The sequence below is a fragment of the Dufourea novaeangliae genome, unplaced genomic scaffold (assembly GCF_001272555.1).
Source record: "Dufourea novaeangliae isolate 0120121106 unplaced genomic scaffold, ASM127255v1 scaffold141, whole genome shotgun sequence".
NCBI lineage: Eukaryota > Metazoa > Arthropoda > Insecta > Hymenoptera > Halictidae > Dufourea > Dufourea novaeangliae.
This window is the reverse complement of record NW_015374017.1, coordinates 210,081-226,047: the sequence shown is the minus strand read 5'-3', so window position 1 is coordinate 226,047 and position 15,967 is coordinate 210,081. Positions and strand designations below refer to the sequence as shown.

Genomic DNA, 15,967 nt, shown 5'->3' with positions numbered 1-15,967 from the left:
AAGCATCTATTTTTAAGTGTAATAAAAATAACGATATTTGGTCTTATTCACAAGAATGTTTAGGAAAGAATAATTACTGTTATTATCATTAGGACAGGTTTCCTCTTTTCTGGTCTTTCGATACAACATTCAAGTGTCTAAAACTCAAAGTATGAGTTAATCCCTGCAGGTTAGAAGTCTCATTTTACTTGGACATGATGGGATAGGAAAGAAGATGAAGTATGTGCGTTTCTTTTTGTCTAGAAAGAAGGAAGTGAAGAAAATAGCAATTATGCTTCTAGTTTCCGTTTTAATGAAAAAAAAAGCCATTTTATCAGGAAGACGAGGCGCGTCCATCTTTGTTTTCTTTTCTTAAATGAAGGGATGCTTGTTGGACCGATGCAAATCAGAGCAAACCAACCGGTTTCAGATTCAATTTTTACGCCGGTTCGTGGAACGGTTTGAGACTTTTAACACAGCGCAAACTCGGCCTAATTATAACGGTACAACGATTGCAGAATATTCTAATCGCACGTTGCTCTGGGAAAGCGGTTATGCTCATCGATAGTGTATTCACGAGGGACAAAATGCAAAACATTCGAACGTGTATGAGAAACTCTTAGCGCTTACGAAGTACATATTATTTCATTTCAAGCTGATCATTATAATAAATCAAAATTATACATTATTATTGCTTTTTATGGATTCCTGGTGATAATTCGAAAGATTCACTCTTTCGATGGAAAATGCCTTACGGACTATTGTATTTTTATACAAATGATATATTATATCATACTCACCTATATGAGTGTATAATATATGAACCAGTGAAACAATGACCGAACGATAAAAGAAATTTAGGTCAAAGTGGTGAACCTACACGGTTTTTTAAACGTTACAGCAATAAGCAATACATTTTCTAGAGTAAATTAATTATTAGAGACTGTACCTTGTTTCACAGATGAAAATAAAGTCTAAGAAGGATTCTCCCAGTCGTTGAAGACACGACGTGGTCTCGGAGGAACCCCGGAATCACTCACAGCCCCATGTGCAAACCCTTCGACCCCTTTGGTAGTTTTCTTCGCGACGAGACGAAGGAAAGGTGGACAATCGGAACCGCGGCGACGAAGGACGATTAAAACGTGTGTGACGTGTCCCACGGTGCCCCGTAGCCCTGGTAGAAGGTCACACGTCGACTGAAGTGCCTCGACGACCAGGTGGCAGCAGGAAGACGACGGATGCGACGACCAGAGGACGAGGAGGTGGAAGGCCCGTCGAACGAAATGGTTACAAGAGCAAGAGGAAATTCCGTCGAAAGAAAAAGACACGCCGGGAAGATTCTCCTGTCAACGACGTCACTCTGCACCGAATGAAAGTACGGCCCCGTGAATTTTAATCGGCTCAATTTCGTGAAACGGACGTTGCATTAGGAAAAACTTTCGATACCATTTTACGTCAGTAACCATCCACGCGGTTGGACGCCAACGGGACCAGAGGGACCGTGGGGGGACATTGAATCTTTCAAATTTTACAACAGCAGCAGTTTTATAGTGAAATTGTGCTTCAGTGGAGTTTGTTCTGATTCGCTTGTGGATACAGAGAATGAAGACAAAGTTTCCATTTTATTTTAAGCCCAACAGAATCTTGAATGCAAGAAATAAATTAGTCGTCTTGTGAACTGGTATACATATGAAACTCTGGGTTTTAAAAGCATGGACACATCGACTATCTATTTATAATTTACTTTAATACTAAAGGGAGGGTTGTGCTTGAATTCTAAATGCATTAATACTTCATTTATTCTTCTATACACAGTGGAAATTGTTCATTGTACATTATATCCATTACATTGTGTAACCTCCACCAATATTACACTTTTCTTGATTTATGAAATTACTCTTGGACAAATAGCTTTCACATATTTAAGTTGACTCTGCACTAATACATAGAACGCTTAGAGTAACTCTTCAATTAACTCTTGTGTAGGCAACTGAAATATTCACGGTTTTTTAACAATCTGAATAAACATACATAATTTTACTTTCATACTTTTCTGAAACTGTTAGTTTTCCCTTCCAATAATATACCAAGTGCTGTTTTAGACAAGAACATAAAAAATTATGAAAGGAAATGTAGAAATGGGTACCCGGGTACCCGGTTGCCTACACAAGGGTTAATTGGTCTAAAGAGTCCCCATTTGTTTTAGTACCTCAGCAATTAATTAATAAACCTCTAAAAGCATTCAGTCATTTTTCAGTCAAACTATATACAGTATATTGAAAAATAAAGCTAGAAAAACAATTCTCCCGAAACAGTGTTCAGAGATGAAAATAATCTTTTGACCTCTTCCGAGAATCTTTCTCTACAATGAACCGTCGTTGCGCACATTTTAACATTTCTATGAAGACATCTTCACGATGTCATGATTATTTGTTACGGGACTCTAATTTCTTCCTGTTAAACCGCGCAAAAGGAACAGGGACAAACTTTCTAAGGTTTTCACGGTGTATCGATTAGAGAAAGATTCCTCTGTACGCGGTGGCTGTCGATAGAATGAGGAAGAAAGAGGAACGGCGAGATGCTTCGCTGTTCCTCAGCTATCGACGGGGCGGAGGTGAGAAAGAGAAGGAGTTGGATCTGACTAATGGACAGCACTGAGTCGACGGAACGGTACGTGGAACAGTTAGACGACGACCCACATTGCGGGGAATCGCTCAGGGCCGGCCAACGTGCCAGTTTCCTCGACCTTACCCTCCGTTAACCACGAGAGACGGCTCTAGAATCAGTCTAAAATCGTTTAATCATCATCGATTCCTAACCTTCTCGCCCCCCCCCCTTTGTGTCTACGCTCTTCGAGCTTCCCAGGCGTTATCTGAATATAATTATTGTCTCTGTGTTGCTTTCTCTTCGTGGTCCCATTATTATTCACATGGTGTATTCCTTCTTACACTAAAAGCTACTTGCTCTTTTCATCTCTAAACTGACTCGTCGCTTGGAATGGAAATTTACATTTAAATCTTTTTTTTTCGGTAAATACATTATTAAAGAATCAGGATTTTTTACATTTTTTTCAAAGATACTTCTAATAGGACATTGTTTTGGTTTATCTCTATGGTGAAGTTTGAAAGTATATTTTACGAGAGAATGTAAGGTAGAATATATGTAAATTATTTATGTATTTGTTAATATGTATTAAATTGTTAAATATGTAATTATTAGAAAAATGGTATGATACAAAATATGTCTGACCGATATTTAATATTTGTACATATAAAATTGTTAAGTAATCTTAACTTGAATCATAATGTCTGGTATTCTTAATTTAACACAATTTATACAATTAAAAGTTACGTATTGCTGATTATTATTAATGTGTTCCCACTTTTTTAATAGCCAATCTTGAAATGGGATTTAGTAATTACAACTCAAACCAATAGAATGCAATACAGTAAATCAACAATGAGTGTTTACACGTCACCTCGCTACTGGGCGCTTAAGTGGTTCCACGGAGATCTCCCCCTGGTGGAGATGTCTGAACACTCAGTGCCGAGGGGCCACCGAACACTCATCGATGATTTACTGTACTATCTATACTATCAGTATTGTATAAATTGTAAAAAATGACACAAACATAATAAACAAATTCATTATAACATCTTCTTATACCATAATAAAATACGTTAAAAGTGGACTTAGCTTTAATTTATAAGATAATATTTTATTGAATATTGTACTCCTCTTTTAACTATTTCTTCTTGCCCTTTTTTATAAGAGGTGCCGCTGGTGGTAATGGAACTTTTAAAGTAACAATGTTCTTGTCATCTTTCCCTGATAAAGCACCGATGACTCTAGCAAGACTCTTTAATTTCTTCAGACCCATCCTATGATTAAATATTGTTGAAAATATTTCTACATCTAACGTAAAGTTACAGATTACTAGAGCCAAAATCATGCAGTGTATCACTCCTTTGTCTTTGACACTGTTTGGTCTCATCCTATAAATTATTTTACATTATATATTCGTTTTTTATGTTTTAAATATCTGCTATATTCTTTGATATACACATATATACCTTCCATGAGAACTCTGTACACTATATGTTTCTATTATATACGAATTCACCTCTTGGGAGGTTGGACAAACTTCAATACCCCGTTTCTTAGCATCTTTTATTGGCATATTTAACCATGTGGCAACTGCCTGCATATAATGCAATAATGCTGTCTTTTTAACATTGTCTGGGTCTGTCTTTATAAATTTTAGTGTCCTACTGAAGAACTTCGTTTTTCTAAAAATGTAACATGCAAATATAACTCATACATGATACACCCACTGCCAGTAATAAGGAAAAAAAATATATTACTTTAAAAAAAAAACAAACATACCCTTCTAAACTACTTGAATCCTTGTTTAAAATTTCTGTCGCTTTGTCATAAAGGGTTTCTAACATATTCTGTGGTATAATATCGTATACATTGTAAACATCTTTAACATTAGTAGCATCTCTGTTACATTCTGGTAAAGCAGTATTTGTAATGTAATCATTGTCTGGTAACTGTGTTGATAAATCCATTCTATCAATTTCGACATCTATAAAAGAAAACAAGTTTAAAATCTTGTAACATGACTGTTGAGTTCCATTGGTGCTTTTGGGTATGCAGTTCAAAAGTATCAAAACAATGAAATTGCTTTGTTTTACTTTCCCGTGTAAAAAATTATAGGTAGCACGATTATGCTTCATTCTTTCATTGAAGTTACATGCACACCAACAGAAAAGCTTAATGGATGCTGCGTTGGTATTTTTATTTCAAAAACAAAATTCCAAGGAAGTTCTTACTTGATACTGTTTGTTCTAACTGTTCCTTAATGGAGTCCACATTCACTTTCATTTTCTCAAACTGTTCCGTTCTACGCTTTACCCTCTTCGAACCAAACTGTTTGTTCAATATAGCAATCCTTTCATCAGTTGTGATTTTATTATTCTCCTCTGTTGGCTTATCTAGTATTGGTGCTACCTGCCATCGTTCCGCTTGAACTAATCTAACTTTTCCCGTTTTTCTGTTGTGAAAAACGAGCATAGTACGCATGAGGTCTTGGCTCGTGTCGGGTCTGTAACCTCTGTAAACAATCTGCCCATTTGACAGAGCCAACATTGTCTTATTTTTCTGCTGGTCGTAGAACAGATTGCATGACATCTTTTTGGCCTCTTCGTCTTTGAGCTCTCCATTTTGGAAGTTAACTACGAAAGAATTACTTGTAAAAGTTTTAAGACAGAAAACGTGAATTACGTGTGACACTGACGAATTCACGAAGTGTTCCTTTTAATTTCTACTTGACTTCACAGAAACAATTAACTAACGCCAATAAAAAAAATTCATATGGATCATTCGAAAATTATATTGTTTCGGCATCTGAGTATATTATTTTACTACAAACGGATACAGAACACGAGTTGCCTGAAACGTTACACTGCTATTTAAATGAATACACGCTGGGTACCTATGATCGGTTGAATTTTATCTGGCTCCACAATTACGTCTTCAATAATCGCTTCAATTCGTTGTTTCATTTTTCATCAAAATTTTTCGTACTTCACTTTTTCATTCAAAACGTACTAAATCCACATTTCAAAATACCCTTTCAAAACATTGAAGAACAGACAGGAAGACCAAGGAAGACATACATAGTCGGTGATTCAAGCATTCCCGGAAATTAGCGAGCGTTCAACCGCTCAATCGCCATGGCGGAAGTAGAATAATTTTGGTTGAATTTCCAAGTAATTAGAAGCAAAACCGATGATCAAAATATGTAATTACAAGAAGCATTATATGCTCCTGAATAATATTACACAAGAGTAAACTATCATTTCGGTTGATAATTTTCAGATTCTGGAAACGATTGGGGACTATACATTTTGACCATTGATGTAAATGAATTTATTTCAAAGCATGATTGTATGATATCCTATAATTATATAGGATATGGTTTATCCTATAATTATTTAACAAAACAAAATTTTATGCAGTAGAAGAGCGGAGAATTTGATGTTCCTACTATCTCGCCGCCAGTGTCAATTGTTACGCTCCTGGCGTATGATATCTGTGTGAACTGGTGTGAACTTTCGAGAAGTGCGGGTATACGCGAATAATTTTGTGTCAAATCTTATCGAATGATCTGAGTCTTTGTTAATTCTAGGAAAAACAGTACAATGGCTAGTGAAGAAACTTCTACAGAAATAGAGAATAACGTAGTGAGTTTTGCAGTGATCTAGAAAAGACAATGATTTGACAGTGTACTATTATCGAATAAAAATTTTGGATTTTTACAGATGCCAGTTCCAAAAACAAGGTACGACTGGTATCAGACGGAGACTCATGTTATAGTTACGATTCTCGCGAAGAATACTCAGAATGTTAAAATTATCTACGACAAAAACACGGTAAATATGTTATTTGACGACATGTGTATCTTTATCTGAAGTATATTTTATTAATCTCTTAGTAATTGTTTCAGTGAATGTAACTTATAATCCTTCACTCTTTCTAGTTAAGCGTGTCAGCTTTATTGCCGTCAGGAAACGATTATAGTTTGGAGTTAGATTTAGCTCATTCCATAGTACCAGATCAGAGTTCGCATAAAGTGTTTCCATCCAAAATAGAAATCAAGTTGAAAAAACAAGATGGCATCAGATGGACTGCCTTAGAAGGAAATCCAGTTGTACAGAATATAGTTCAGCCTATACCACAAGGTAAACAAGTTTGTTTTTAGTAAGATTTATTTGAACTCAATTGCCAGGTCAGAAATTGTTCAGAGTAGTCTGTCGTAATGACTTATGTAAGGGCTTGAGTCTGGTCTTAGATCTTTACAGATACATGGGATATAATGTTATGCTATGAATATTTGCTATTATTATTAATTACTTTTGACATCATTCTTCCTAACTTGTCTAAATGGTACAATAATGTTTACTAGTAGTTGATTTAATTTAATCAATAGAGTTGAAACAAACTTTACAATTGTTAATGATAGAATGGTTACTATAAACTATAAACTAGTATTGAAATAAAAATGTTATACTTCAAGAAATTCTACAAGCTGGTAATCATCCACCAAAGTATCCTAGTTCTAGTAAGAAGTCACCGGATTGGAATAAGGTAGAGAAAGAAATCGAGAAACAGGAGGCAGAGGAAAAGCCTACTGGTGAAGCTGCTTTGAATGCTTTGTTCCAACAGATATATGGTAGTGGCTCTGATGAAGTTAGACGTGCGATGAATAAATCGTTTGTAAGTGTTTTTACTCCAAAAAGGATGTGCAAAAATGTAAATATTTAATATAAAGTATCGATATTATTAATTTTTTAAACAGCAAGAGTCTGGTGGTACAGTCCTGAGTACTAATTGGTCGGAAGTAGGAAAAGGAAAAGTTGAAAGGAAACCTCCAGATGGCATGGAGTGGAAACCTTGGAATACGTAAAATGGTCGACATAACTAATATTTAAATTGCTTACTATTTAAAAAATACTTTCATTTTATTTTTAATAAAACTACTTCATAAATATTTAAAATACTAAAATGTATTTCCTTATATTGTCTATTCCACAGATGTGTTACGTATCACAAAATTGAATAGTTATTCCTAGGTAGTAACCATGTTGTATTTGTGTAGTTTATTAAATACATTGGCATATTTTTCTCACAGTGTATAATCTTGGTTCTTTACACAAAATATAAAAGATTACACACAATAAATACAACTAAATTCATTATGGAATATTTTCTGTCACGTATATAAGTTTTCCTAATGTTGCGTTAAAAGCAAAAAATTATCTCCAATAACACAGCTATAAATCACTTGGGAGGAGCTAACCCATCAATAACATTTATTATACATCAATGTTAATATTGTACCTTCAACCTATCAATCCTCTGAGAATGTATAAACCAACAACAGATAATCCCACTAAAATATAAGTATTTCTCAACTCATTTGTGTCTTCCATATGACTGACTAGAGTTGTACTTGGTTTACTGTTTTCGTTTTCCAATTTTTCAAGTACCTCAGTAAATTTTGTATTGATATTATCCTCTAAAGATTGAAGACTATTGCGTAAAGCACTCTCATTCTTTACCTGTGCCTCTTCTATAACATTTCGAACATTTGCAATTCTCTTATTATTATATATCATAGAACCCGTTAACGATATAACTGCTAATATGGCAGATGCAAGAACAGACAAGTACTTGTACTTCTGAGCATTCATTGTTTGGCTATCATGATATTCCTTAATAGCTGTTGTTAATTGTGTAAAGTGATCCTTTTCTTCCTTCTCTAATAAATTAAGCTCTGATATAATTCTTGCTTGATCTTGAAGACTTTTATTTTCTATTATTGTTAATTGCACATACTTTGGATCATCTCTTCTAGTTTGTATAAGCTCTGAGTATACTTCTTTCAATTTATCAGTTACTAGAGTTGCTTGCCGATTAAGAGTTCTCCTCTCATCTTGGCATTTAAATAATTTATCTTGAGCTGCAATTACTTGTTGTTTGGCTACCTCAACTGTGTCTAGACCTGTTAACTGCTGATACCACTGCAACCATTTCACGACTCCCTTTGGTAAAGGACTTGGTTCTAATTTCGCTGCATTTAAATTTTGAATTAATGTTATATCATTATTGACTTGCTGAAATAAACGAAACAATGTTTATGTAACACTTGTTGCAATTTATTTTATATACAGTTAGATGTAAATGTGTTAAATAGAAATTTTGTTACATATTTTAATGATTAGATTTTTGTAAATTAAGCAAGAGTACACTACCTTTGCAATAACATCATATCTTGTAGCAACAGCATTCTGTATGGTATTCAATTTTTCTTGTGCTTTCTCAGTGGCATTATTGACTGTTGTCTTTGCATTATTAAACAATCGGTGTTTATTCACTTCACTAGCTACACCTTTCAGCAACCACCGAAATTTTTCTGCCATTATATGTGTATTTTGTACATATTACAACTAACGACGTGAGGATGACTGATTTTAATTAACTCATATTGCATGTTGTTAACGTACATGTTAACTAGCGCATATTTAATTCTATATAAGGGAATTAATATACTTCTTAAGAGGTATCGCCGATAAATACAAGATACATTAAGAATAGATAAGTATCAATAAGTATTGATAGTATGGCCCGGTGAATGAAGTTTATAGTTAATGGAAAAAATTCGAAGTATGTATGTAAACTGCAAACGGAATATATTAAATTTGAAATTCACATCTCAAAATTTCTTTGTAATATATTTGTAACACCATTATTTTCCAGACTTGCAAAAATATATTATTACAAGTACGTTCTCTAAAGTTAGTTAAAGGTACGTTTGGGTACGTTTACAATGATACCCACGTGATTTGGTCAGGTTTGGTTAGGTGGTTATTGCCGTTATTGCCATCTGCTATCTGTGCCATCTTTAAATTCAAAATAGTGTTCATCAGTTACAGAAGTTGTCACGTCAGTGTTCATCACGGATGATTATTAATCCGTGGTGTTCATCGTGCAAGCAAATGCCAGCAGTCTTATTTACAGATAATTGTGACACAGTGACAATATTTTTTTAATATTATAGATATAAATGTTACAGTTGTTAATAACTAAAGTGACCAGATGTTTTACGTTTGAATGCGGAAGGTGTCCAAATAAAAATAGAAACAAAACATTTGCGAGGACACAATGTTCTTAATTTATTTAATTGCGCGTCATTAAAGTGTGTTGGATCTATCTTTCCATGTGCTTATTAATATAAAAATGACAAAAAACATACTTCCGATAAATTAATAAAAAAATATAAAAACACTCTCCATTTCATTCGCTTTGTACCATTTGAAAAAAACTGTTACATATCTGTCGCAAAACATAAGTCTTTCCAAAAATTTCAGTATTTATAATTTACTTACTATTTTATTATAGTATTTCGGTAAACTAATAAAATGAAAAGAGTCTTACGTAAAACATCTCAACCAATAGCAATAATTGAATTAAGTGATTCTGAAGATGAAGCAGCAAATGTTTCAAGCGATGATAATTATGTTCCTGAAAAAAAAGTGGCCAAAACAAGTCAAAGAAAGAAAAAGACAGAATCTTCAGGCAATGACGCTAATGCCAATAATAAAAAAAGAAAAGCTAGAACTTCTGTGTCACCTGTAAAGAGGACAAGGAAAATAGCAAAGCCAAAGATTGAAACAGTAAAAACAGGAGATGTTACAAATATAAATATAAAAGAATCAATAGATTTCAAAACAGAAGTAACAAAGAAAACTAAGAAAGAAGAAGTAGAAACTTCTGATGAAGAGAACCTTAAAGAAAGGCTGAAAGACAAAATGAGATTGCAGTCTAATTCTATAGAATGTAAAGAATGGACAGATGTAGAGTTTATAAGTGAAATAAATAATGTTAGTAGGCATATAGCAGAAAATGTCATAGAGCTTTTTAAAGCAGACAACACAATACCATTTATTGCAAGGTATAGAAAGAACATGACTGAGGGTATGGAACCAGATGAACTGAGAGCATTGAAAGAGACTTTTGATCATGCTAAAACAATCAAACATCGTGCTGCCACAATTCTGAAGGTTATTGATAAATCAGGACAATGGACACCTAATTTACACTCTATCATTACATCCAGCAAATCCTTAGAGGACTTAGATCACATATATTCCTTTTACAAGCCTGCGTCCAAACGATCTCTAGCAGCAAGAGCTATCGAATTAGGCTTGGGACCTATCAGTAATGCTGTGCTACAGGGTCAGCCACTGCCTCATATATCAACACTTATTGATTCTGAAAAGGAAGGTTTGAAAACAGAGGAACAGATCAAAGAAGGAATTATGCACATAATTGCAGACACAATAAACAAGGATAAAGCAGTGTTTGATAAGGTCAAAGAGCTTCAAGATACATGTTCCATACAAATACAAACCGTGGAATGCAAAACCAATAAATCTAATAGTAAAGAAAAGGATGTGAATAGAAAGTACGAGACGTATTATGACTTTAATACCACCACAAGAAATATTAAACCTCACCAAATATTAGCTATTAACAGGGGAGAGGCACAAAAAATTCTGAATGTGAAAATTATAGTGCCTGACTTTCTTCAACGTGCATTTAAAACACAGTGTTGCAAACAGTACAAAGAAGCTAGGACAGCAACCCAATTTCATAAGATTGTAATGAATGACAGTATTGACTGTGCCTACACGAAATTCATTAAACCATTAATAGTTCGCCGAGTTAGGAATGAAATGAAGCAGAAAGCAGAGACCGCATCCATTGAAGTTTTTGTAACTAATGTCAAGCAGTTACTTCTAACTCCTCCTGTTAGAGGGAAAATTATCCTTGGTATAGATCCTGGATTTTCTCATGGCTGTAAGCTTGCAGTAATTTCTGAACATGGTAATGTTCTCGAAACAGCTGTAATTTATCCGCATAAAAAGTGGAAGACAGCTATAGAAGAATCTGAGAATACTGTGATAAAGTTAGTGACCAAACATAAATGTACAATTTTAGCATTGGGTAATGCAACAGCATGTAGAGAAACAGAGTCTTTTTTGAATAGACTGATAAAGTCAAAAGCATTTGGTTCAATGGATATTTTCTATGCAATAGTTGATGAAGCGGGAGCATCAATTTACAGTTGCAGTCCAGAAGCAAAATCTGAGTTCCCAGATCTTGACATCAATCTAGTCTCTGCAGTTTCGATAGCAAGGCGTTTACAAGACCCACTTGCTGAATTAGTAAAAGTAGAACCTAAGCATTTAGGTGTAGGAATGTATCAGCACGATCTTCCGGAGAAACAATTATCAGAGGCATTAAACGAAGTGAGTATGAAGTTTTGTTCATTTTGTGTTAATAAAGTAATTAACTCATATAATTACTAATAATAATGAAAATTACTCAAACTGTTTTAGGTAGTTTCCGAGGCTGTGAGTTTTGTAGGAGTGGATGTGAACACTGCATCTCAGTGCCTTATGAGAAGGGTTGCTGGTTTGAATGCGACTAGAGCAAACAATATCATAAATTGGAGAACTGAATTTGGTCCATTTAAAAACAGGCAACAGCTATTGGACGTGAAGGGCATTGGAAATAAAACTTTCGAACAGTGCGCTGGATTCATCAGAATATTACCAGAAACATCAATGACTGATAACTTAGTGAAAGCTGCAGGTGCTAAGAATTCTAAAAAACACACTCCCAATTTGCTGGATCAAACCTGGATCCATCCTGAGTCATATGAATTAGCTATGCAATTTGTGGAATTTTGTGGTTGTAAGTTGGAAAACCTCGGTACTACAGCATTCATTGAAAATGTAAAGTCTTGCGCGCGTAGAGGGTGTGACGTTTTGGCAGAAAAATTCCACACAGATGCGACGACGATGGCAATAATCGTTCAAGGATTATCTATGAAAAAAGACGAAGATATAAGATTGAAGACCAATTATCCTTTGTTCCGAAATAGTATGCTTAGTATTAAGGATATAAGCAATGGGACATCGTTAACGGGTGCAGTGAGGAACGTTACTCATTTTGGGGCATTCGTGGATGTAGGTGTTGGTAGGGACGGACTCATACCAAAACAATGGATGAAAAATTGCACACTCTCTATAGGTCAGCGTGTAGAAGTAAAAGTGCAGACAGTTGATATTAACCGTAATAGAATAAGCTTAGAATTAATTCAAACTCTGTAACACGTTCCTATACATTATGATACATATTATATACGTTTATGTATATACAACAGATATTCAGAAAATACTTTTATTTTAATATACAAGCTATGTTTTTTGTAAGATGAGACTTAATATAAAGTGGCCTTGCGTTAAATTATTATGTTATAGGGGATAGATCACCCGCTGTACATCTGTAGTTTACTGCTCTCCCTTTGTAAACTAAGGATTCCCTGTGATCTCTATGAATAAGCATAAGTGCAGAACATATTACACGTTGGACTAAGATTTGCATATTTTACGTGTATAAGAATAAATTTATAAGCAGTTTCTCTTCCTTTTTCACTGTTGCTGTCGGCAAAATACAAAGTTGAGCTACCGAGGCACGGCTTGAAATTTACGAGAGGGTTGAAATGGCTACTGTCCGTCCTTATTGCTCGCATACGGTCCCCGGTTCCGTGCAGTTACGGCGACTACTGGACGGTCGAATCGACGGGAAATGTTTACTACAGATGGCGTTCAGGAAAGCATCGCTTCGAAAAAAGGGCAGCAAAAATACCATGAGGCATCGTATATTAAATGGTTTCCATCTAAAACGGATTGGAGCAACAAATTTTCAGGGACAGACTAAGGTATGTGACCAGTTGAATTTCTTTATTAATCGTAAGGAAAATTGGAATGCGAGGTTTCGAAAATTGATCAACTAGAGACACGGAACATATGGCTTTAAAGTTGATTCCAACTAAGGAACTTCTGTGAAATTAAATTTCTGCGAAATCGTTCTTGTGCTTCTATTTTGTCGTTTCATGACAGTCATTGCCCGCTATGCTAATTTCGGGTACACATAATGAAAATCAACAACTACATATTACCGGGTGCATAGATATTTATATTGTTACAGTGCTATATGCAATTATAAATAACAGGACAGCATATAAAGTATAATTACAATTTATACGTGATGGTGTTCATAGAACGTGGCGTTAAGTTCAGCTGAATTGTACCTTTAAGTGGATCCTTTAGAGTCACGGAGTCCGACGTAGATTGACTGGAAACATGGAATAAACGATTATTTTGAATAAGTTTTCACGACAAAGGGTCTATACATAGTATAGGGTTTAAAGGGACGAATCGTTTTCTCAACGAGACAATTAAAGTGGAATTTTCTTACTTATTGTAAAGTACAACGACAACCTCCTTCGAGGGTGTTACAAAGGCCGTAGTCTTGATCGTTTCTGTATCGGTGATAGAGACTCTGATCGAATCACGGCACACGAATCTACTGAAATGTTTAATGGCATAAAACAGGGGCGTTTTATAAAATTCATCCTTCTCTGGATTCACAAGAATAGCTGCGTTCAAGCTTCTCCCGGGATAGTCTGGTCCGCCTTCTTCGTTCAGTGCCATATTCCAGTCCATCCAACCGGATGCCCAGTGATTGAAATACTGAAAATTATTCACGTTCAAAATTCATTTTCGCATTTCGCGTTATTGCACACCAAGATGAAAGTCGGGTTTACCTCTATTATGCTTAATATATAATCTTGCGCGAGATCCCAATATTGCGGCAAAGCGTCCGGTGTTCCCCAAAATTGCGGTACTACACACGTACAAAATTGAAACGATTGAAACTTGTTAGTGAAATCATCGTGTGCCTATATATACGCGATGAGTCATTTAAATCGATTCCCTCGAATATTCAAGTTTAGGAGATATTTAATTTCAAAATTGCGAAGTGGCAATACGATGTTCAACTTCTTAAAAATTGCCGTTCAAATGTACGCCCCTAGATGTCGCGCGCAAGTGTGAAAAATAGCTTAGTACCTTCTTCATGTGGAATGACGAGTAGTATCGACTGATACATTAAAAATATTATCGTTCTATTACAAAAAAGACAAATTTGATCTTTATATATATCCTCTATGCGTCGATCTACCAAAAACTGCTCACATCAAATAATTTCCCTCTCGAAACCATTCAACTTTCATTCATTTTTCAGTATCATGAACGGTTTCGCGGATATTTTTGGGGATCGATTTGTATGACTCACCCTGTGTACACACACGGTAACTCTGAACGTAGAGAAAAGGACTCACTCTGCGACGCTTCGGTCATCAATATGATTTTATCCGGGAACTCGTCGTGGAGTCCGTCCAGGACGGTTATATGGGATCTGTTCTCGAAATACCAATGCACGCTGGTTCCGACAATGTATTTCGACGCGTTTTCATTGCTGAGCATCGGCTCGACGAACCACGGTAACGATGTGAGATAATCGCCGAGGGCCAATATATGGGTGTTGTTGCTCTTCGACGATGCCATGGTCGGTCCTAAATTGTTTGCGACCCATTTGCTCAAGCCCTCGGGTGTCCATCCCATAGAAATGATATTCGGCAGATGGATCTCCAAATGAACGGTGGGCTCGTTACTTGTCGCCATGGCCCACATCTCCAGGCCGTTTTTCTGATATTCCTCCAGAAACTTCACCAGATAATTAGCGTAAATTTGATAGTACTCCTCCTTCAAATAACCTAGAATTCGAATGTCGATCATTTCCATACAGTGAATTCTTGATGAGTGTTCGAAGGCTCATCGCCACTGAGTGTTCAGACGTCATCCCCAAAACTGGGGGGGGTGGGAGGGTCTCCCTTGGAACTAGTCAAGCGGTGGGGATAACGTCTGAATATTCAGTGACGATGAACCTTCGAATATTCATAAAGGATTTACTGTATTCCGATGCCTCGGATCGATTTTGAATGGAAATCTTACCAAATTCTTCGTACTGTCCGGAGGTTTTCATCCAGCCGGGCGCTGACCACGGGGCCGAGATTATTTTTGTTGTAGGATTCATCGCAAGAGCCTTTTTCAGGAACGGCATTTTGTAATCGTAATCGGCTTGCGCGAGAGCAAAATGCTCCAGCGACGTGTCCCCATCGACATCGTCGTACGTGTAGGGTTCCTTCGAGAAATCGGTACCGGCGATTGGGATTCGAGCTATGTTGTACCCGCTTCCTACTTTTGGATCGTAACATGTCCTGTGAATCGTAACGAAATTCTGGATGATAGACTCCAAAGTATATGTTCGAATGGAACGGTTACCGTATCACTTGATTCTGCGTGTCCTCGCTGAGCTTCTTCAAATTTATACCGACGGAATCGGTTATACCTGCGCCGAATCCGAAAACTCTTTGATATCTCGTCTCTGTGTCTATCACCAAGGTGGTCGATGTATCGTGGGACTCGTGCTCGTCGATTTTCGC

The 15,967-nt window shown here is 35.9% G+C and overlaps 4 protein-coding genes across 5 annotated transcripts; 2 read left to right on the top strand and 2 right to left on the bottom strand.

The window, feature by feature from the left end:
- Positions 1 to 3,724: 3,724 nt before the first annotated feature.
- On the bottom strand, positions 3,725 to 5,665 carry LOC107188879 (DNA-directed RNA polymerase I subunit RPA49-like). The gene is made up of 5 exons (XM_015577264.1): positions 5,480 to 5,665; positions 4,818 to 5,219; positions 4,366 to 4,570; positions 4,053 to 4,268; positions 3,725 to 3,974 (listed from the first exon to the last, which is right to left on the bottom strand). Exons 1-5 carry the CDS (start codon positions 5,547 to 5,549, stop codon positions 3,725 to 3,727), a joined length of 1,143 nt encoding a protein of 380 aa, XP_015432750.1. The 5' UTR covers positions 5,550 to 5,665.
- Positions 5,666 to 5,933: 268 nt separating this feature from the next.
- Positions 5,934 to 7,509, top strand: LOC107188872 (protein SGT1 homolog). 2 transcript variants are annotated; one of them, XM_015577254.1, is made up of 6 exons: positions 5,934 to 6,114; positions 6,176 to 6,230; positions 6,309 to 6,419; positions 6,527 to 6,728; positions 7,064 to 7,263; positions 7,346 to 7,509. In XM_015577254.1, exons 2-6 carry the CDS (start codon positions 6,189 to 6,191, stop codon positions 7,451 to 7,453), a joined length of 663 nt encoding a protein of 220 aa, XP_015432740.1. In that variant the 5' UTR covers positions 5,934 to 6,114; positions 6,176 to 6,188; the 3' UTR covers positions 7,454 to 7,509. The 2 variants fall into 2 exon arrangements, with proteins under 2 accessions (XP_015432740.1, XP_015432739.1); XM_015577253.1 differs by having other exon boundaries at positions 5,934 to 6,230.
- Positions 7,510 to 7,889: 380 nt separating this feature from the next.
- Positions 7,890 to 8,969, bottom strand: LOC107188888. The gene is made up of 2 exons (XM_015577273.1): positions 8,802 to 8,969; positions 7,890 to 8,663 (listed from the first exon to the last, which is right to left on the bottom strand). Exons 1-2 carry the CDS (start codon positions 8,967 to 8,969, stop codon positions 7,890 to 7,892), a joined length of 942 nt encoding a protein of 313 aa, XP_015432759.1.
- Positions 8,970 to 9,968: 999 nt separating this feature from the next.
- On the top strand, positions 9,969 to 12,786 carry LOC107188802 (S1 RNA-binding domain-containing protein 1). The gene is made up of 2 exons (XM_015577165.1): positions 9,969 to 11,861; positions 11,952 to 12,786. The coding sequence occupies exons 1-2, from the start codon at positions 9,969 to 9,971 to the stop codon at positions 12,726 to 12,728; spliced, it is 2,670 nt and encodes an 889-aa protein (XP_015432651.1). The 3' UTR covers positions 12,729 to 12,786.
- Positions 12,787 to 15,967: the final 3,181 nt, after the last annotated feature.